General features: G+C 31.7%; 1 protein-coding gene across 1 annotated transcript in view; it reads left to right on the plus strand.

Annotated features, from left to right (window-relative positions):
* Positions 1–23,408, plus strand: part of LOC148941039 (acyl-CoA synthetase short-chain family member 3, mitochondrial-like) — a 316,825-nt gene that overhangs the window by 240,594 nt on the left and 52,823 nt on the right. Inside the window, exons 7-8 of the mRNA XM_089105148.1 lie at positions 1,404–1,476; positions 15,275–15,401. Coding sequence (XP_088961274.1) covers positions 1,404–1,476; positions 15,275–15,401 — 200 coding nt within the window. The remainder of the gene's footprint in view (positions 1–1,403; positions 1,477–15,274; positions 15,402–23,408) is intronic.

Genomic DNA, 23,408 nt, shown 5'->3' on the forward strand with positions numbered 1-23,408 from the left:
AATTGTTGTGTATGGCAGAAAGATGGCGTCCTTCATACTTTTTGCTAATATAAGTTAGCTATAAGATCTTAGAACAGAGATGAGTTAAAAGAACAGAAATCTTTGCAGAAAAATGTGAGATCTTAGATGTAAGATCTTAGTGCAATAGAATGGGCCTAAAGTCTTTCATCAACGTTTTACTTAGATTGAATATGCCTGTGGAAACACCCCCCTTATTTGCAGTACCTGTGGTTCGTTGTAGTTTGGCTGTATTTATCATTGTGACATCTTTCCTACTTTCCTATTTCTTAGAGTTTAAATTCTTGCACATTTTTCTTAACTCCCCTCAAGTTGTGAGTTTGTCCTCTATTTGGCTCTGCCCCCCTCCTTCAACCGTTTGCAGAGAGTTAGGCATACTTCATCTTGTTTGAACCAGAATGACGCAATGATTTCAAGTCTATATGATTAGAGAACCAAAGTGTGCCAATGGCCACCCCAACACCTTGAACTTCAACACTTTGATCTTGACCTTAGGCCCGTTCTTTTGCACTAATATCTTACATCTAAGATCTTACATCTTACTGCAAAGATTTCCGTTCCTTTAGCTCATCCTTGTTTTAAGATCTTACAGCTCACTGATGTTAACAAAAAGTGTGAAAGAAGCTATGTTTCTGCCGTATAGAAGAATGATGAGAGAACTTTGATGATACACTCATCATTGTTCTTAGACCGCTGATCAGAGCAGAATGATGAAAGATGTTTGCAAAAGAACGCTATAAGATGTAAGATCTTAGTGCCAAGATTTCATTTTTAAGCTATCTTTGTCAAAAGATGTAAGATCTTAGCACAAAGATGAGTAATAGAACGGCCCTCTTGAACAGGTTAGGTTAGGTGGTAACCTAACCTGTCGAAGAAAATAGCCAAAGTAATTTACCTTCCTTTTAATCTTGTATTCATATGTGAAGTAATTTAACCTGTGCTCTCGTCCCTGAAATTAGGACATCTTTTCATTAGTCCTAAAATTTTGTAAATTTTTCATTTAGTTTACCCATTCTCCCTGTTTTTAAGTTACCTTGGCTATATTTATTCTTTCTTCTAGGGTTTCATTATCTTCTTGTTGACTTCCTTTTCTTTCTCAAATCGACTTTTTGTTATAGACCCTTTGTAAGTAATAATTTATGTCTGTGATTTGTATATAAATTGTGTAAAAACTCAATTTTATATTCTAATCCTTTAAATTCTAATTTCAATTTAGTTTTGATTTTCAATTTTAATAAAGGGTTTTAAAGTCGGTTTTAAATTATAATCAAGTTCTTTATGGTCTGGTGAGACAAAATCAGGATTGTGTCTGAAAGCCTCAGTAATTTTGGTATTTAGTTCCTAAATATTACTTTTTATATAATAATATGGTGTATTTATTTTAGTTTGAGAAGTATCTTTGTAGCTGGAGAACATTGTGACTACGAAACACGATTCTGGGCCGAGGAAAAATTCCAGGTTCGTTACTTTTGATCACAGACAATAAAGTTTCCCCCTCCAAAATCTTAAGCCATAACCTAGACCTTAAACAATATTAAAAGACAACTAGCACTTTACTGAAACTAAAAACAAATTTTACTTGTCAAATTCATTATCACAGTCATCAGTTCGTATACTATTTTATTAACCCCATAGTTGTCATAGTACAATGGTTAAGATACTCTCTTTCCATGGATTTACGTCATTACACCATACCAGTGACAGTCCAGCCTTTCTGGACAGAACTAGGAAAAGGCAAAACAGGCTTAATTATAACTTTGATCAAACAGTTCGTGGTAACGAACTGTAAGTAAGGAGCGACCCGGCTCAATGGTAACCGAAACTCTAGAAAACGGGTTTTTGATACCAATAGATACATCAAAAGAATCAAATTTCAATGCTGATTTCAAATATAAGACTTTCACCACGTTTAGTCCTACCCATCAAAAGTTACGCGCCTGAGAAAATTTGGCTGATTTTCGAAAAAAGGAGGAAAGACCACTTAAAAGCTATAGAACCTTGATGAAAATCACACCATCATATACAACGTATCAGAGAACCCTACTGTAGAGGTTTCAAGCTCCTATCTACAAAAATGTGGAATTTTGCATTTTTTACCAGAAGAAAGATCAAGGATGCGTGTTTATTTTTCTTTATTTTTACAGGGGTGGTCGTATCGACCCAGTGGTCCTAGAATATCACAGGAGGGCTCATTGGAACGTAAATTAAAAGTTCTAGCGCCCTTTTTAAGTGACCAAGAAAATGGAGGGCATCTAGGCCCCCTCCCACACTCATTTTTTCCCAAAGTCACCTGATCAAAATTTGGAGATAGCCATTTTGTTCAGCATGGTTGAAAATATGATAAATATGTCCTTTAGAATGACTTAATCCCCCAACATCCCCGGGGGGAGGGCTGAAAGTTATGAACTTTGCCCAATGTTAACATATAGTATTGGTTATTAGGAAGTATACAGACGTTTTCAGAGGGATTGTTTCAGGTATTAGGGGGCTTGGTGGGTTGGGAGTTATGTGGGAGGATCTTTCCATGAAGGGAGTTTTCATGGGAGAAGGGACATTGCTATAAAGGGGGCGCCGGATTTCCCAGCATTATTGAAAAAAAACGATCAGAAATTAGATATAAAAAAACAAGTTTTCCAGCTGAAAATAAGGAGTAACATCAAAACTAAAAACGAACAGAAAATATTACGTGTATGATTGGGTTCACCCCCTAGTCAGTACCTCGCTCTTTAAGCCAAAGATTTTTTAGTACTTTCATAAGAGCTATTTATTCTAGATAACGGTCTTTGTGATTCAGGGGTCATTTTTAAAGAATTGGAACAAAATTCGAACTTTAGCTTAAAGAGCGAGGAATTGACTAGTAGGCGAGCCCCCTAATATACGTATTAAAAATATATAGAATTTCGTTACGTAAGTTCATTCGTAAGTTACGTATATTTATTACTAATAAAAACGTTCGTAAATAAAATTAAACAAGTTTAGAGAAAGCAATTTAACCAAATAAAAGTAAAATTAATATGCAAATTTGGTTTTAATTATTCATGTACGGTGAGCCAGAATCAAAACCTGCATCAATTCAAAAACGTTCAAGAATTAAATATAAAAAAACAAGTTTTTTTAACTGAAAGTAAGGAAAGATGTTAAAACTTACAACGAACATAAATTATTCCCTATATGAAAGGGGTTGTCCCCTCCTCAACGCCTCGCTCTTTACGCTAAAGTTTGACTTTCTCACAACTCTTATTTTTGTTAAACAATACAAAAACTTTAGCGTAAAGAGCGAGGCGGTGAGGACAGCCCCTTTCATATACGGGATAATTTCTGTTCGTTTTGAAGTTTTAACGTCGTTCCTTACTTTCAGTTAAAAAAAACTTTTTTTTTATTTAATTAGGAAAAGGAACAATATGCTGCCATCTTTTAATCCTATAGAATGACTTCGAACAAGCTTTGCTGATAGTGATTTAAAATATTTTTAAGCCGGCTAGGCTTTAAAGATATCCACCCTGGAGCGGACACATGATTTTTTTTGGAGGAAGGGAGTAATTCTCAAAATAACACTTACCTTAGTACACTGAATGCGACGACGATACAGAAAACATACGAGACTAAGAAACATGACTAAAGATTGGAGGTGTGGAGTATACTGGGGTTCTGATGGTTCCCTCTCCCCTTGGATGGGACTACGTCTGCCTATGTTACAGTTGAAAATATCCCCAGGAATTCAAAGTAGTAGTTATGGTCAAAAATATCCCCAGGAATTTATAATAGTAGATGGTACTCATTTTTTGACGGATTTTTATTTAAGTCACTGATCACATTAGTTCTAATTATCTCAGCTTCCACTACAATTTTTTTTTATAGAGGTGTTAGTGCTTGCCATTTGAAATGAGTAAGAAATATGTATATATATATTATGTTTATGAATATTAATAGAAAATTTTCATATAGTAGAGGTTACTCATTTTCTGACAGATATTTATTAAATTCACTGATCATGTTATATCTAAATATGTCAGCTTCCACTACAATTTTTCTTTTATAGAGGTGTTAGTTCTTGCCATTTGGAACGATTAATAAACATGTATATATATTATGTCTCTGAATATTATTAAAAAATGTTAATATAGTAGGGGGTAATCATTTTTTGAGAGATACTTAATAAAGTCACTGATCAAGTTATTTATAGTTATATCATATTCCAATACATTTTTTTTTATAGATCTGTAAGTGATTGCCCTTGGGACCAATTACGAAATATGTATATATATTATGTTTATAATTAATAATAAAAAAATGTTAATATATTAGATTGTACTAATTGTGTTACAGATATTTATTTAAGTCACTGATCAGGTTAGTTCTAAATATCTCAGCTTCCACTACATTTTTTTATAGAGGTGTTAGTTCTTGCCATTTGGAATGCGTAAGAAATATGTATATATATTATGTTTATGAATATTAGTAAAAAATGTTCATATAGTAGATGGTACTCATTTTCTGATAGATACTTATTTAAGTCACTGATCACATTAGTTCTAATTATCTCAGCTTCCACTACATTTTCTTTTATAGAGGTGTTAGTTCTTGCCATTTGGAATAAGTAAGAAATATGTATATATATTATGTTTATGAATATTAGTAGAAAATGTTCATATAGTAGATGGTACTCATTTTCTGATAGATATTTATTTAAGTCACTGATCACATTAGTTCTAATTATCTCAGCTTCCACTACATTTTTTTTATAGAGGTGTTAGTTCTTGCCATTGGGAATGCGTAAGAAATATGTATATATATTATGTTTATGAATACTAGTAAAAAATGTTCATATAGTAGATGGTACTAATTTTCTGATAGATATTTATTTAAGTCAGTGATCATGTTAGTTCTAAATATCTCAGCTTCCACTACATTTTTTTCTTAGAGGTGTTAGTTCTTGACATTTGGAACACGTAAGAAATATGTATATATATATTATGTCTATGAATATTAGTAAAAAATGTTCATATAGTAGATGGTACTCATTTTCTGATAGATATTTATTTAAGTCACTGATACATTAGTTCTAATTATCTCAGCTTCCACTACATTTTTTCTTATAGAGGTGTTAGTTCTTGCCATTTGGAATGCGTAAGAAATATGTATATATATATTATGTTTATGAATATTAATAAAAAATATTCATATAGTAGATGGTACTCATTTTCTGATATATATTTATTTAAGTCAGTGATCATGTTAGTTCTAATTATCTCAGCTTCCACTACATTTTTTTTTTATAGAGGTGTTAGTTCTTGCCATTTGGAATGCGTAAGAGATATGTATATATATATTATGTTTATGAATATTAATAAAAAAATGTTCATATAGTACAGGGTATTCATTTTCTTGTATATATTTATTAAAGTCACTGATCGTGTTAGTTCTAAATATCTCAGCTTCCACTACATTTTTTTTTATAGATCGGTTAGTTCTTGACCGTTGTAATTCGTCAGAAAAATGTATATATATTATGTTTATCAATATTAGTAAAAAATGTTCATATATTTGATGGCACTAATTTTTTCATAGATATTTATTTAAGTCAGTGATCATGTTAGTTCTAATTATCTCAGCTTTCACTACAATTTTTTTTTTATAGAGATGTTAGCTCTTGCCATTTGGAATGCTTAAGAAATATGTATATATATTATGTTACTTAATATTAGTAAAAAAATGTTCATATAGTAGAGGGTACTCATTTTCTGATACATATTTAATTAAGTCCCTGATCACATTAGTTCTAGTTATCTCAGCTTCCACTACATTTTTTTTTATAGAGGTGTTAGTTCTTGCCATTTGGAACGCGTAAAAAATATGTATATATATTATGTTTATGAATATTAGTAAAAAATGTTCATATAGTAGAGGGTACTCATTTTTTGATATATATTTATTAAAGTCACTGATCATGTTAGTTCTAAATATCTCAGCTTCCACTAAATTTTTTTTTTATAGATCTGTTATTTCTTGCCCTTTGGAACTCGTAAGAAATATGTATATATATTATGTTTATGAATATTAGTAAAAAATGTTCATATAGTAGATGGTACTCATTTTCTGATAGATATTTATTAAAGTCACTGATTATGTTAGTTCTAATTACGTCATCTTTCACTACAATTTTTCTTTTATAGAGGTGTTAGTTCTTGCCATTTGGAATGCGTAAGAAATATGTATATATATTATGTCAATGAATATTAGTAAAAACTTTTCATATAGTACAGGGTACATATATACATAATATATATAATATATATACATATTTCTTACGCATTCCAAATGGCAAGAACTAACACCTCTATAAAAAAAAATGTAGTGGAAGCTGAGATAATTAGAACTAATGTGATCAGTGACTTAAATAAATATCTATCAGAAAATGAGTACCATCTACTATATGAACATTTTTTACTAATATTCATAAACATATATATATACATATTTCTTACGCGTTCCAAATTTCAAGAACTAACACCTCTATAAAAGAAAAATTGTAGTGGAAGCTGACATAATTAGAACTAACATGATCAGTGACTTTAATAAATATCTATCAAAAAATGAGTACCCTCTACTATATGAACATTTTTTACTAATATTCATAAACATAATATATATACATATTTCTTACGCATTCCAAATAGCAAGAACTAACACCTCTATAAAAAAAAATTATAGTGGAAGCTGAGATAATTAGAACTAACATGATCACTGACTTAAATAAATATCTATCAGAAAATGAGTACCATCTACTATATGAAAATTTTTTACTAATAATCATAAACATAATATATATACATATTTCTTACGCATTCCAAATGGCAAGCGATAACACCTCTATAAAAAAAAATGTAGTGGAAGCTGAGATAATTAGAACTAATGTGATCACTGACTTAAATAAATATCTATCAAAAAATGAGTGCCATATACTATATGAACATTTTTAACTAATATTCATAAACATAATATATATATACATATCTCTGATGCGTTCCAAATGGCAATAACTAACACCTCTATAAAAAAAAATGTAGTGGAAGCTGAGATATCTAGAACTAATATGATCAGTGACTTTAATAAATATCTATCAGAAAATGAGTACCCTCTACTATATGAACATTTTTTACTAATATTCATAAACATGATATATATACATATTTCTTACGCATTCCAAATGGCAAGAACTAACTCATTTTCCGATAGATATTTATTTAAGTCAGTGATCATGTTAGTTCTAATTATCTCAGCTTCCACTACAATTTTTCTTTTATAGAGGTGTTAGTTCTTGCCATTTGGAATGATTAAGAAATATGTATATATATTATGTCAATGGATATTAGTAAAAAATGTTCATATAGTAGAGGGTACTCATTTTCTGATAGATATTTATTTAAGTCACTGATCACATTAGTTCTAATTATCTCAGCTTCCAATACATTTTTTTTATAGAGGTGTAAGTTATTGCCATTTGGAATGCGTAAGAAATATGTATATATATTATGTTTATGAATATTAGTAAAAAAATGTTCATATAGTTGATGGTACTCATTTTCTCATAGATATTTATTTAAGTCAGTGATCATGTTAGTTCTAATTATCTCAGCTTCCACTACATTTTTTTTTTATAGAGGTGTTAGTTCTTGCCATTTGGAATGCGTAAGAAATATGTATATATATTATGTCTATGGATATTAGTAAAAAATGTTCATATAGTAGGTGGTACTCATTTTCTGATAGATATTTATTTAAGTCACTGATCACATTAGTTCTAATTATCTCAGCTTCCACTACATTTTTTTTTATAGAGGTGTTAGTGCTTGCCATTTGGAATGCTTAAGAAACATGTATATATATTATGTTTATGAATATTAGTAAAAAATGTTCATATAGTAGATGGTACTCATTTTCTGATAGATATTTATTTAAGTCAGTGATCATGTTAGTTCTAAATATCTCAGCTTCCACTACAATTTTCTTTTATAGAGGTGTTAGTTCTTGCCATTTGGAATGCGTAAGAAATATGTATATATATTATGTTTATGAATATTAGTAAAAAATGTTCATATAGTAGAGGGTACTCATTTTCTGATAGATATTTATTAAAGTCACTGATCATGTTAGTTCTAATTATCTCAGCTTCCACTACAATTTTTTTTTTATAGAGGTGTTAGTTCTTGCCATTTGGAATGCGTAAGAAATATGTATATATATTATGTTTATGAATATTAGTAAAAAATGTTCATATAGTAGATGGTACTCATTTTCTGAAAGATATTTATATAAGTCACTGGTCACATTAGTTCTAATTATCTCAGCTTCCACTACATTTTTTTTTATAGAGGTGTTAGTTCTTGCCATTTGGAATGCGTAAGAAATATGTATATATATTATGTTTATAAATATTAGTAAAAAATGTTCATATAGTACATGGTACTCATTTTCTGATAGATATTTTTTAAGTCAGTGATCATGTTAGTTCTAATTATGTCAGCTTCCAGGACAATTTTTCTTTTATAGAGGTCTTAGTTCTTGCCATTTGGAATGCGTAAGAAATATGTATATATATTATGTCTATAAATATTAATAGAAACTGTTCAAATAGTACAGGGAACTCATTTTCTGAATGATATTTAAAAAAGTCAGTGGTCAAGTTAGTTCTAGTTATCTCAGCTTCCACTACATTTTTTTTTATAGAGGTGTTAGTTCTTGCCATTTGGAACGCGTAAGAAATATGTATATATATTATGTTTATGAATATTAGTAAAAAATGTTCATATAGTAGATGGTACTCATTTTCTGATAGATATTTATTAAAGTCAGTGATCATGTTAGTTCTAATTATCTCAGCTTCCACGACAATTTTTCTTTTATAGAGGTTTTAGTTCTTGCCATTTGGAATGCGTAAGAAATATGTATATATATTATGTTTATGAATATTAGTAAAAAATGTTCATATAGTAGATGGTACTCATTTTGTGATAGATATTTATTTAAGTCAGTGATCCTGTTAGATCTAAATATCTCAGCTTCCACTACATTTTTTTATAGAGGTGTTAGTTCTTGCAATTTGGAATGCGTCCGAAATATTTATATATATTATGTTTATTAATATTAGTAAAAAATGTTCATATATTAGAGGGCACTCATTTTCTGATATATATTTATTAAAGTCACTGATCATGTTAGTTCTAATTACGTCAGCTTTCACTACAATTTTTCTTTTATAGAGTTGTTAGCTCTTGCCATTTTGAATGCGTAAGAAATATGTATATATATTATGTTTATGAATATTAGTAAAAAATGTTCATATAGTAGGTGGTACTCATTTTCTGATAGATATTTATTTAAGTCACTGATCACATTAGTTCTAATTATCTCAGCTTCCACTACATTTTTTTTATAGAGGTGTTAGTTCTTGCACTTTGGAATGCGTAAGAAACATGTATATAAATTATGTTTATGATTAATAGTAAAAAATGTTCATATAGTAGATTGTACTCATTTTCTGATAGATATTTATTTAAGTCAGTGATCATGTTAGTTCTAATTATCTCAGCTTCCACTACAATTTTTCTTTTATAGAGGTGTTAGCTCTTGCCATTTGGAATGCGTAATAAATATGTATATATATTATGTTTATGAATATTAGTAAAAAATGTTCATATAGTAGAGGGTACTCATTTTCTGATAGATATTTATTAAAGTCACTGATCATGTTAGTTCTAATTATCTCAGCTTCCACGACATTATTTTTTTATAGAGGTGTTAGTTTTTGCCATCTTGAACGCTTAAGAAATATGTATATATATTATGTTTATGAATATTAGTAAAAAATGTTCATATAGTAGATGGTACTCATTTTCTGAAAGATATTTATATAAGTCACTGGTCACATTAGTTCTAATTATCTCAGCTTCCACTACATTTTTTTTTATAGAGGTGTTAGTTCTTGCCATTTGGAATGCGTAAGAAATATGTATATATATTATGTTTATAAATATTAGTAAAACATGTTCATATAGTACATGGTACTCATTTTCTGATAGATATTTTTTAAGTCAGTGATCATGTAAGTTCTAATTATCTCAGCTTCCAGTACAATTTTTCTTTTATAGAGGTCTTAGTTCTTGCCATTTGGAATGCGTAAGAAATATGTATATATATTATGTTTATGAATATTAGTAAAAAATGTTCATATAGTAGATGGTACTCATTTTCTTATACATATTTATTTAAGTCAGTGATCACATTAGTTCTAGTTATCTCAGCTTCCACTACATTTTTTTTTATAGAGGTGTTAGTTCTTGCCATTTGGAATGCGTCAGAAATATGTATATATATTATGTTTATGAATATTAGTAAAAAATTTTCATATAGTAGATGGTACTCATTGTCTGATAGATATTTATTCAAGTCAGTGATCATGTTAGTTCTAAATATGTCAGCTTCCACTACAATTTTTCTTTTATAGAGGTTTTAGTTCTTGCCATTTGGAATGCGTAAGAAATATGTAAATATATTATGTTTATGAATATTAGTAAGAAATGTTCATATAGTAGATGGTACTCATTTTCTGATAGATATTTATTTAAGTCAGTGATCATGTTAGTTCTAATTATCTCAGCTTCCACTACATTTTTTTTATAGAGGTGTAAGTTCTTGCCATTTGGAATGCGTAAGAAATATGTATATATATTATGTTTATGAATATTAGTAAAAAAATGTTCATATAGTAGATGGTACTCATTTTCTGATAGATATTTATTTAAGTCAGTGATCATGTTAGTTCTAATTATCTCAGCTTCCACTACATTTTTTTTATAGAGGTGTTAGTGCTTGCCATTTGGAATGCGTAAGAAACATGTATATATATTATGTTTATGAATATTAGTAAAAAATGTTCATATAGTAGATGGTACTCATTTTCTGATAGATATTTATTTAAGTCAGTGATCATGTTAGTTCTAATTATCTCAGCTTCCACTACATTTTTTTTTATAGAGGTGTTAGTTCTTGCCATTTGGAATGCGTAAGAGATATGTATATATATATATTATGTTTATGATTATTAGTAAAAAATATTCATATAGTAGATGGTACTAATTTTGTGATATATATTTACTTAAGTCAGTGATCCTGTTAGATCTAAATATCTCAGCGTCCACTACATTTTTTTTTTATAGAGCTGTTAGTTATTGCCATTTGGAATGCGTAAGAGATATGTATATATATTATGTTTATGAATATTAGTAAAAAATGTTCATATAGTAGATGGTACTCATTTTCTGACAGATATTTATTTAAGTCAGTGATCATGTTAGTTCTAATTATCTCAGCTTCCACTAAAATTTTTCTTTTATAGAGGTGTTAATTCTTGCCATTTGGAATGCGTAAGAAAAATGTAATTATATTATGTTTATGAATATTAGTAAAAAATTCAACTGTCTTTTATCGCTTGTTATTCATTCAGGACTTTTGTTTTTTAATGACATCTATCCTAAAATATTTGAAAACCTGTTAATAAGGTCCAGTTCAGGTAAACTTGGGAAACTTTAGACCCAAGCTCATAGGTCTAAAATTATGTTCAGATTGGCAGATCCGATATTAAAAAAGATTAGTAGCCTTTCTACTGAAACTACTAAAACATACCTCTAGAGTCTAGACAAAACTTTTCAAAAATTTTACTGATAGTTAGAAGTTAGGGCTATATATTTGTTTTCAAACTGACGAGTCCAATGACCAACAAAAGAAGGAAAAATTGCAACTATATACTTAATTTAACATAATTAATATACTGAAATCTCTTGGAAAAAATATGGAACATGGGAATATCTAAATAGAAAAGAATAAAAAAAACATTAAGAAATACTTGCAATAATTATACTAAAAATATTTAAACTAATATATATGATAGACCAAGAACATACAATTATAGCTCTGAGAATATACCAGGAATATAATAGACTATAATACAACCAAAATATAATAGAATTGAATTTTATTTTTAAGTATTCTATTATTATTACTATAGAATATTCTATTATTATAGAATATAATATTATATTAGAACAGAATATTATATTAGAATATAAGATAGAATGACATTAAATAAAGTCGAATTTAATAGAATATAATAGACCAACAATATGTGACAATAGCTCCAAGAATATGTGATTCTCGGAGCTAGATCCAGGTTATAATTCCAGATATTTGTTCCAGATCTGTTATCATAGAAAATTAGTTTTCTAAACTTATAGTTTTGGTAAGCCTGGCTTTTGTCTCACGTTAGGTGAATCAAGTTGAAGGTCTCAGGGAGAATTTTTACAGGAAAGAGTATGACAATTTGCAATTCCTTGTTGTTGTTGGGCAAATAGCTGTTCTCCTATACTCACTAAAGAGACTATGATACTGGCTTTTCAACTTCTAGTCCTACTTTGGGCTATATAAGCTACTTGTATGTGATTTTAAAACCATCTGAAAGATTGTGAATCACACCTATAAAATGAGAATAAAAATTTCGTATGATAAAAATCTGCCACGTGAGCGTTTAATACGGAAACCCGTAATTTGTGCTCCTAGGCTTTTCTTGAAATCACGTTTAATGAAATTAAACTTATATTCTACTCCTCTCTCATTTTTATTAGTATATATATATATATATATATATATATATATATATATATATATATATATATATATATATATATATATATATATATATATATATATATATATATATATATTGATATAGAGAGAGAGAGAGAGAGAGAGAGAGAGAGAGAGAGAGAGAGAGAGAGAGAGAAAGAGAGAGACAGAGAGACAGAAAAAATAAAAGACAGAAAAACAAGAAGACAGAAAAAAACAAAAAGAATCAATTGTACAATTGAACAAAACATTTAAAAAAATAAAAAAAAATAAAAAAAGACTAATATAAACAATACTTGCATTGAACACCCTTCTAACAGGTCATAACCAAACGAAGAAATCGTGCCAAGCCCCTAAAACCTATAAACGCCCATTCCCCATCAAATTTTCCACCTAAAACTCTCCCCGCTCATCTACTCAAATAGTTAAATTCTCAAATCTCTCAACCCTTCTCAATTCCCCCGAAAAATAAAACAGGTCTTCCTTCCACTCTCTGCAAACTGGACAATTAAAAGGACAACTTTTAATTCTGGATTCTCTCAAATATCTTCTTCTTTGCACAAGCGGCCTAAAATTACCTCTTCAAGGAATAACAGAATTCAGTATAACATACAAGTAGTTTTTGAACCACTTCATGTGAAAGAGAAAAATCTGTGGTGTGCTCTAATTCCATCAATGTTTGTGGCTCGTTTTATCAGGTCCATCATATTATTTTTCTTTATTTTTGAAGCAAAAAATAGCCTCACTTATTCGAAACTGGTTTAAATAATTCTTAAAGTTAACAAATGAGGAGCAACAAAATCTGGACTGACAAAAAAAAAGTTTCAGGAAAGAAGAACTCCTAGAACTTGGCTGGCTCTATAAAAAATAAACTATAAAAATAAACTATAAAATAAAAATAAATTAAGTAAAAAAATAAACTATAAAAAAAAATACTGCGTTAACAGGAAAAGCCGGGAAGTTTTAATTTTCCCCTTCCTCCCCAAAAAAATCAAAAACACAAAGGATATAATGAACTGTTTTAACCTTTGAGAAGAAGAAGATATTTTCGTGACTTACTTAAACCTTAGAAATATCTCCCTTAGAAATATCTATAGGCTTACCCTTATTATAATGAACTGTTTTATAATGTATTATAATGAACTGTTTTAACCTTTGAGAAGAAGAAGATACTTTCGTGACTTACTTAAACCTAAGACATCTCCCTTAGAAATATCTTTAGGCTTACCCTTATTAAAGAAATTCCGAGGATGCCCGTGTTTCCGACAGAAAATAGAAAGAAACTACTTTTTCAATTTATTACTTCCTTTGTATTGCCATTAATCATGTATAAAATTAGTGAATAAACTTCTATCTTACTTTTTCGTTTTTTGGTATAATATATGAATAACTGAAAGATAATAAATACCTATACTGAGTACCAAGGACATTAATAAATCTGCCTGTTTGGATGGTTAGGTGGAAACTAATGCAACCACTTATATTTAAAAAAAAATAAAATTAGAAATTTAATTTTTAAAGAAAAAACTAGGGTGAAACGTCCTTAAAAGTAAGCAAAAAACACGGAACCAAACAGCTCAAGAACGTGTAGCATTCCTTTAAAGGTGTAATTGTCTTTTGGAGTCAATAGGTTGTTAATCTTAGAATTTTTATGAACGGAAAAGTTTCTCACAATTAACTGTTTCGTTTTTCTCGTTTGTTTTCATGGTTCTGAGCAGTATCAGTGGTAAAAATGTGGTATTCTCCTAGAAATTTCATAATTTCAAAAAAAACTAAATTTTGGAAAATAGTAGCTATGAATAGGGGTAAAATGGGGTAGGGGGGTAAAAATACTTCTTTAGTTTGATGTCCTGGGTACGTTAAGTTCAGTTTCGCGAAGTTTTTCCACTCTCCTGAACGATTTGGAAAAAATACATTTGCAATATTTTTGATGGGTGCCATCAACATGTAAGAACTGAGGGTGTATCCATGATTTTTTTTCATGGGGGTGGGGTTACAAAACAAAATTTTTAAAACCGCATCAACAACTTGTTTATATGAATTTTTGTTGGTTTTTTTACGAGTCTAACAAGAACTTGAGGGGTGGCTCAAACCTGAGCCCCCCCCCCCATCCCCCCCTCGGATACAGCCTTAATTGCATAAAGATGCTTTTAATACTATTTCTGCTCTGTTTCTGCTCTATGGGAAAGTTTTATTCATAATTCAGCCCATCAATAATAAGTAGCCTTTCCTGCTTATAGAGTATTTGTGGGCGTTAAAGAATATTCTTTTAAATCTACCACTGTTTTTTTTTTTTTTTACTAAAATTGTAAACTTCAGTTGAATTTATTTATATATCTGTTGTTTTTAAGCAGATAATGGAATTTAAGCAGATAATTGAACTTGATAAATTATATTCTTGAAGTTGTAGTAAATATATTCTTAAATTATTACCACGTGTTGAAAAAAAACAAAAACGCTTAAAATCGCTACATCAGACATATAATATATGTCACCTCTACAAAAATTGAAGTAAAGAAAAATATTTAGGCCTTTGTGTTTATCCATGTTTTAAGTTAAGACTTATGTGGGGTTTTAGGTTCCTCTGTTGGATAACTGGTGGCAAACTGAAACAGGTCATCCAATTACAGCAGCCTGCATTGGATTAGGAGACTCACCTCGACCGCCAAGAGATAGCAGTGGAAGACCTGTACCTGGATGGAATGGTAAGTAATTTTAATATTCTGCAGCAAATCAAAAAAGTCGTTGCACTTCTGACTTCAAATTATGTCAACTATGGTTATTAACCGAGCCAATTTATGGTCTAACCTCTTGATGAAGAAAGCCAAGAGTCAGGAATGAATTATCAGCGTTGATTGTTGACCATTTCGTCGCACTTTTACTCGAAAAGGAAATAATTGAAATAACAAGAGCTTGATATGCCTATATCAACAGTAATTTGTTCCTAAGTATTTTTACTATTGTAATGTATTACCACTTTTTGCCAGACTTAGCTTAGAAACTGGAGCTTAGGAATAGGCATAGGATAGTTATTTTCGAAAACGTCGTCATTCCAAGCTTTTGTCCATACTAACTTCAAACAATCTGCCACTAATTTTCGCTTTTATTATTCCATAAGATGTGCGGTTGAAAATTGAACATAGTTCAACTCATCAGATTATGGTGATATTGGTGTTGTAGTTATGTTTTTACAAAAAAAGTGTTAAACAAGAAATTAAGAAAAAGTAAGGAAGGTTTATAGTGTGGCTAAGCTGCTATAAACTTTTACAGCATCAAGCCTTCCTAGACTGACCCATTGTCACACAATCCTCATTATACTCTGTTTCAAGGTTCTGTCATGACTACCTCCTTATTTTTTTCTAGATAATCAAATTTTAAATTTTCTATAGTTCTATGAATCATAGAACCTCCTCATCATAATTCTAAATATATAATCATAGACATCATAGAACCTAATCATAATCATCATAGAGCCTCCTTATTTAAATTTTCTAGATATTTAAATAAATTTCCTTATAAAATGATTCTCATAAAGCGATTAAAGCTGATTAGAGAAATGCCAGTTTTCTTAGAGTGACATACGAAATTTTAATAAAAAAAAGTAAAGCAAAAAAGGAATTCATAGAATAAGAATGATTTTATATGAATATTGACATACTGGGATGTTTCTTTTTTATATTAATTAAAAAAAACTTTCCGAAAAATAAGTTTTTCAAAGAAAATTAAATGCAATTTTAAACTTAAGCTCAGGAGATACAAATACCTGTTAAAATTCAAACTCAAAACGACCAGAAACTACTACTAAAGAATAAATGAAACACAAACTAACAGAAATTAAATAAACAATCATAGCAAAAAACATACAACAAGTAATAATATAAATGAATAAATAGATCTTAAAGCGAGTAATGCTTAGATTGAATAAAAAATCAAACTTAAAACGAAAACAAATATTTTGCCATTGAAGTATAAATGAAACTTAAAAAGAACAGAAATTAAATAAAAAATCAATGCGAACAAATATACAATATATCTAAATGTAAATGAATAAATAAATCTTAAAACGAGTGCAACTTAAATTGAATATGCAAATCAAGTTTGAATCGAATAGAAATAACTACAAACAAGAGTTTGGATATCGTCTTACTGCAGAAGCCTAAAACCTACTGCGTCATTGGCACTTTACTGAAAACAATTCTTTGAAATATTTTCACTTTTGTAACTTTAAGAAATCAAAAATTAATTAAGATTTTAGGGAATAAATATCAGCATATGTATATTAAATTGACAATGCACATTTTTTTTTCAGTAAACTCATTTGAATTTTTTTTCAGTAAAGTACAAATTATATTCTGGCTTTTAGAAAGCATAGGGGTTTTGAACCCTACTCATATTAATTTATGCTTGTTTTCAGTTTGACTCAAATATTCATTTTAATTTTTGTTCGTTTTGGGTTTCATTTATTTATTGATACTTATTTGGGGTATTTGTATGCTTGGTAGATTATATGATAGTCCGGACGCCAGGTGTTGAAAATGTGAACCATACCACGACGGAATGGGGCTGCTACGAGAATTAGCCTACCCTCCACCTCCTAAATTGACCATGCGAATTCAAAAATACCAATGGCACTTGCTTGCGAGTGGTGGAACACTCCGAAACTCGACAATTTATTATATTTTGGTGTTTCATGCAAGAAAATGCGTGTTCCACAAAGTTTGAGGTGCAGTTTTCCGCTCAAACAGAAATGCCTAGAAGCCATAGAATGTTTTCATAACAAACTAACACGATTAGTTACAAAAAATGGCAGAGTTAAAAAAATGGCAAAACTATATGAGTCTTGAACAGTCTTGGAAAGTATAAACAAAATCAAATTGAATATTAGATATACAATGATATTAATTTTTGAAAGATCCATCAGTTCAAGATTTTTTTTCTACTGTAATTTTTATTTTCATTTTAAATGCTGTAAGAGCTGGAAAATAATAAATTTGTAATATACGAGTAATTCGTTTTCAGTGAAGCACAATTAACGCAGAAGGCTTTAGGTTTTTACAGTTAAAGAAGGGGGCAGTATCCAAATTTGCTTGTAGTGAAACTATATTTGTCTTGACCAATCTTGAAAAGAACTAATAAATTAAACTTAATATTTTAAGACATAATGATATTAATTGCTGGAAGATCATCAGTTCAAAATTTTACTTCAATTTTAATATTTATTTTCAATATTAAGTACAAAAGAAAACATTTGTAATATAATTCGTTTTCAGTAAAGCGCCAATGACGCATTAGGTTTTAGGCTTTAGCAGTGACACGATACCCAAACTCTTGTTTGTAGTTATTTTTACTCGATTCAAACTTGATTTGCATATTCAATTTAAGTTTCACTCGTTTTAAGGTGTATTTATTCATCTACATTAATATCTATTGTATGTTTGTTCGCTTTGATTGTTTATTTAATTTCTGTTCGTTTTAAGTTTCATTTATACTTTAATAGCAAAATATTTGTTTTCGTTTTGACCTTGATTTTCATATTAAATCTAAGTATTACTTACTTTAAAACATATTTATTCAATTATGTTATTACTTGTTGTATGTTTTTTGCAATGATTTTTTGTTGAGTTTCTGCTCGTTTTTGATTTCATTTATTCTTTAATAGTAATTTCTGGTCGTTTTGAGGTTGTACTTTGAAAAGTATTTGTACCTGCTGAGCTTAAGTTTAAAATGGTATTTAATTTTCTTTGAAAAACTTATTTTTCGGAAAGTTTTTTTTAATTAATTTTTGTTCGTTTTTGATTGTAAAAAGTTTCAAGCTTTTATGGCATGAGGGGGATGCTTTCTGTCCGATTATTCTTGACTTTAAAAAACGGATCTAGAACTTTTAATTTAAATCGAATGAGGTTTTTTTCAAAGTCTATACGATTACTTCTTTGAAAAAAACCTTATTTATGAACAAGAGACAGCTTGCATAACTTGTGGACAGCGATTGACAACAATGAATGGATTGAAAAAATAGCTCCAATAAGGGGGTTTAGACCATTTCACTTGCTGACACAAAGGGATCACGACGGTTTGGAATTGACCTTAATAGGAATTAGTGCGCCAAAGCAATTTTGTATCTATCACATAGTATTTATTTTAACCTTATAATTGGATAATTATAATAGATTTCCTATGTGTTCTTCCCATACAAATCCCCTTCCCATAAGTTAAAAACCCCCCTTAATAAGTTACGCCCCAGGGCATAACTTACAACGCCTACCCCTGGGCCCTGGTGGGCTGTGTCGACACCGGAGTTTTTTGTTATTGGAACTTTGAACCATTTTAACAAAATGTCTATCTTAAAATTTTTGCCTGATGCATTTAGGGCGTGGAAGAGGGAGAGGGGCTATTTGCCCTTCAATCTCTTTTGACTCTTAAGATGTGAGCAAGAACTTTCAATTTTTAATCAAATAAGCCCTCTCTAAAGTTTATACGAGTATCCCTTCCATAAGAAATAATATGAAGGATTCGGAGAATCCTTAAATTACAACCCTTGCCCTGAGGGCTTTGGGGGAGTTGTAATCCTCAAAGACCTAATTTCCAGAACTTAAAACAACGTTTAATAAAATGGCTGTCTTAAAATTTTGATTGGATGTATTTGGGGAAAAGGTGGGCGTGAGAGGGGGGTTAGTTGCCCTCAAATCACTTTTGACTATTACAAAGCGCACTAGCTCTCGGAATTTCAAATCGAATGAGCCTTTTTTGAAGTTTCTACGACACCGCCTTCTATAAAAATCTTATATGCCCCCAGGGCATAACTTAAAACCCTTGCCCTGATGGTTGGGGGGGAGTGTCCTCCTCATACACATATTTTCTATCTGGAAATCAACTACGCTGAACAAAATTGCTATCTAAAAATTTTGAGAGTATGTATTTTGGGAAATGAGGGGCGGGGGGGGGGCTAGTTGCCCTCCAATCACTTTCGACTATTAAAAAGGGCACTAGCCCTTTGAATTTCCAATTGAATGTGCCTTTTTTGAAGTTTCTACGACAACGACTTCTATAGAAAGCCTTATATGCCCCCAGGGCATAACTTAAAACTCTGGACCTGATGGTTGTGGGGGAGTGTCCTCCTCAAAAACATATTTTATATCTGAAAATCAACTACACTGAACAAAATGGCTATCTCAAAAGTTTGATTGGACGTGTTTGGGGGAATGATGGGCGTGGGGGGCAGTTACCCTCCAATCACTTTCGACTATTAAAAAGGGCACTAGCCCTTTCAATTTCCAATCAAATGGGCCTTTTTTGAAATTTCTACAACAACACCTTCTATAAAAACCTTATATGCCCCCAGGGCATAACTTAAAACTCTTGCCCTGAGGGTTGTGGGGGAGTGTCCTCCTCAAAAATATATTTTCAATCTGTAAATCAACTACGCTGAACAAAAATGGCAATCTCAAAATTTTGATTGGATGTGTTTGGTTGAATGATGGGCGTAGGGGGGGGCTACTTGCCCCCCAATCACTTTCGACTGTTAAAAAGGGCACTATCCCTTTGAATTTCCAATCGAATGAGCCTTTTTTGAAGTTTCTACGACAACGCCTTCTATAAAAACCTTATATGCCCCCAGGGCCTATTTTAACACCCTTGCCCTGAAGGTTCTGGGGGAGTGTCCTCCTCAAAAACATATTTTCTATCTGGAAATCAACTACGCTGAACAAAATGGCTATCTCAAAATTTTGATTGGATGTGTTTGGGGAAATGATGGGCGTGGGGTGGCTACTTGCCCTCCGCTTACTGTCCATGAGGAATCAGGACACTATCCCTTTGAATTTCCACTCGAACGTAAATGTTTTTAAGTTTCGAAAGCAACACTGTTTCTAAAAATCTTGTATGCCCCCATGGCATAGCTTAAAACCCTTGTCCGGAGGGTTTGGGGGGAGTGTCCTCCTTAAAAAATATATTTTCTATCTGGAAATCAACTACGCTGAACAAAATGACTATCTAAAATTTTGATTGGATGTGTTTGGGGAAATGATGGGCGTGGGGGGAGGATGGGGCTAGTTACACTCCAATCACTTTCGACTATTGAAAAGGGCACTAGCCAGTTAGTTTCCAATCGAATGAGCATGTTTTGAAGTTTCTACGACAGCGCCTCTATAAAAACCTTATATGCCCCCAGGGCATATCTTAAAACACTTGCCCTGAGGGTTGTGGGGAAGTGTCCTACTCAAAATATATTTTCTCTGTGGAAATCAACTACGTTGAACAAAATGGCTATCTGAAAATTTTGATTGGATGTGTTTGGGGAAATGATGGGCGTGAGGGGGGAGGGGGGCTAGTTACACTCAAATCACTTTCGACTATTAAAAAAGGCCCTAGCTCTTTAATTTCAAATCGAATGAGCCTGTTTTGAAGTTTCTACGACAACGCCTTCTATAAAAACCTTATATGCCCCAAGGGCATAACTTAAAACTCTTGATCTGAGGGTTGTGGGGGAGTGTCCTCCTCAAAAGCATATTTTCTATCCGGAAATCAACTATGCTGAACAAACATGGCTATCTCAAAATTTTGATTGGATGTGTTTGGGGGAATGATTGGCGTGGGGGGGGGGCTAGTAGCCCTCCAATCACTTTCGACTATTAAAAAGGGTACTAGCCCTTTGAATTTCCAATTGCATATGCCTTTTTTGAAGTTTCTACGACAATGACTTCTATAAAAACCTTATATGTCCCCAGGGCATAACTTCAAACCCTTGCCCTGAGGGTTGTGGGGGAGTGTCCTCCTCAAAAATATATTTTCAATCTGGAAATCAACTACGCTGAACAAAAATGGCTATCTCAAAATTTTGATTGGATGTGTTTGGGGGAATGATGGGCGTAAGGGGGGGCTAGTTGCCCCCCAATCACTTTCGACTATTAAAATGGGCACTATCCCTTTGAATTTCCAATCGAATGAGTCTTTTTGAAGTTTCTACGACAACGCCTTCTATAAAAACCCTATATGCCCCCAGGGCATATCTTAAAACCCTAGCCCTGAAGGTTCTGGGGGAGTTTCCTCCTCAAAAACATATTTTCTATGTAAAAATCAACTACGATGAACAAAATGGCTATCTCAGAATTTTGATTGGATGTGTTTCGGGAAATGATGGGCGTGGGGGGGGGCTAGTTGCACTCCAATCACTTTCGACTATTAAAAAGGGCACTAGCCCTTTAATTTCCAATCGAATCGAGCCTGTTTTGAAGTTTCTACGATAACGCCTTCTATAAAAACCTTATATACCCCCAGGGCAAAACTTAAAACTTGCCCTGAGGGTTGTGGAGGAGTGTCCTCCTCAAAAAATATATTTTCTGTGTGTAAATCAGCTATGCTGAACAACTTGGCTATCTAAAATTTTGATTGGATGTGTTTGGGGAAATGATGGGCGTGGGGGGAGGATGGGGCTAGTTACACTCCAATCACTTTCGACTATTGAAAAGGGCACTAGCCAGTTAGTTTCCAATCGAATGAGCATGTTTTGAAGTTTCTACGACAGCGCCTCTATAAAAACCTTATATGCCCCCAGGGCATATCTTAAAACACTTGCCCTGAGGGTTGTGGGGAAGTGTCCTACTCAAAATATATTTTCTATCTGGAAATCAACTACGCTGAACAAAATGACTATCTAAAATTTTGATTGGATGTGTTTGGGGAAATGATGGGCGTGAGGGGGGAGGGGGGCTAGTTACACTCAAATCACTTTAGACTATTAAAAAAGGCACTAGCTCTTTAATTTCGAATCGAATGAACCTGTTTTGAAGTTTCTACGACAACGCCTTCTATAAAAAACCTTATACGCCCCAAGGGCATAACTTAAAACCCCTTCCGAGGGTTGTGGGAGAGTGTCCTCCTCAAAAACATATTTCCTATCTGGAAATCAGCTATGCTGAACAAACATGGCTATCTCAAAATTTTGATTGGATGTGTTTGGGGGAATGATGGGCGTGGGGGCTAGTCGCCCTCCAACCACTTTCGACTATTAAAAAGGGTACTAGCCCTTTGAATTTCCAATTGCATGTGCCTTTTTTGAAGTTTCTACGACAATGACTTCTATAAAAACCTTATATGTCCCCAGGGCATAACTTAAAACCCTTGCCCTGAAGGTTGTGGGGGAGTGTCCTCCTCAAAAATATATTTTCAATCTGGAAATCAACTACGCTGAACAAAAATGGCTATCTCAAAATTTTGATTGGATGTGTTTGGGGGAATGATGGGCGTAAGGGGGGGCTAGTTGCCCCCCAATCACTTTCGACTATTAAAATGGGCACTATCCCTTTGAATTTCCAATCGAAAGAGTCTTCTTTGAAGTTTCTACGACAACGCCTTCTATAAAAACCCTAAATGCCCCCAGGGCATATCTTAAAACCCTTGCCCTGAAGGTTCTGGGGGAGTGTCCTCCTCAAAAACATATATTCTATCTAGAAATCAATTACGATGAACAAAATGGCTATCTCAAAATTTTGATTGGATCTGTTTGGGGAAATGATGGGTGTGGGGGGGGGGGCTACTTGCACTCCTATCACTTTTGACTATTAAAAAGGGCACTAGCCCTTTTAGTTTCCAATCGAATGAGCCTGTTTTGAAGTTTCTACGACAACGCCTATAAAAACCTTATATACCCCTAGGGCATAACTTAAAACCCTTTACCTGACGGTTATGGGGGAGTGTCCTCTTAAAATCATATTATC

The sequence above is a fragment of the Artemia sp. Qi Xiang Cuo genome, chromosome 19 (genome assembly GCF_049724085.1).
Source record: "Artemia sp. Qi Xiang Cuo chromosome 19, ASM4972408v1, whole genome shotgun sequence".
Lineage (NCBI taxonomy): Eukaryota > Metazoa > Arthropoda > Branchiopoda > Anostraca > Artemiidae > Artemia > Artemia sp. Qi Xiang Cuo.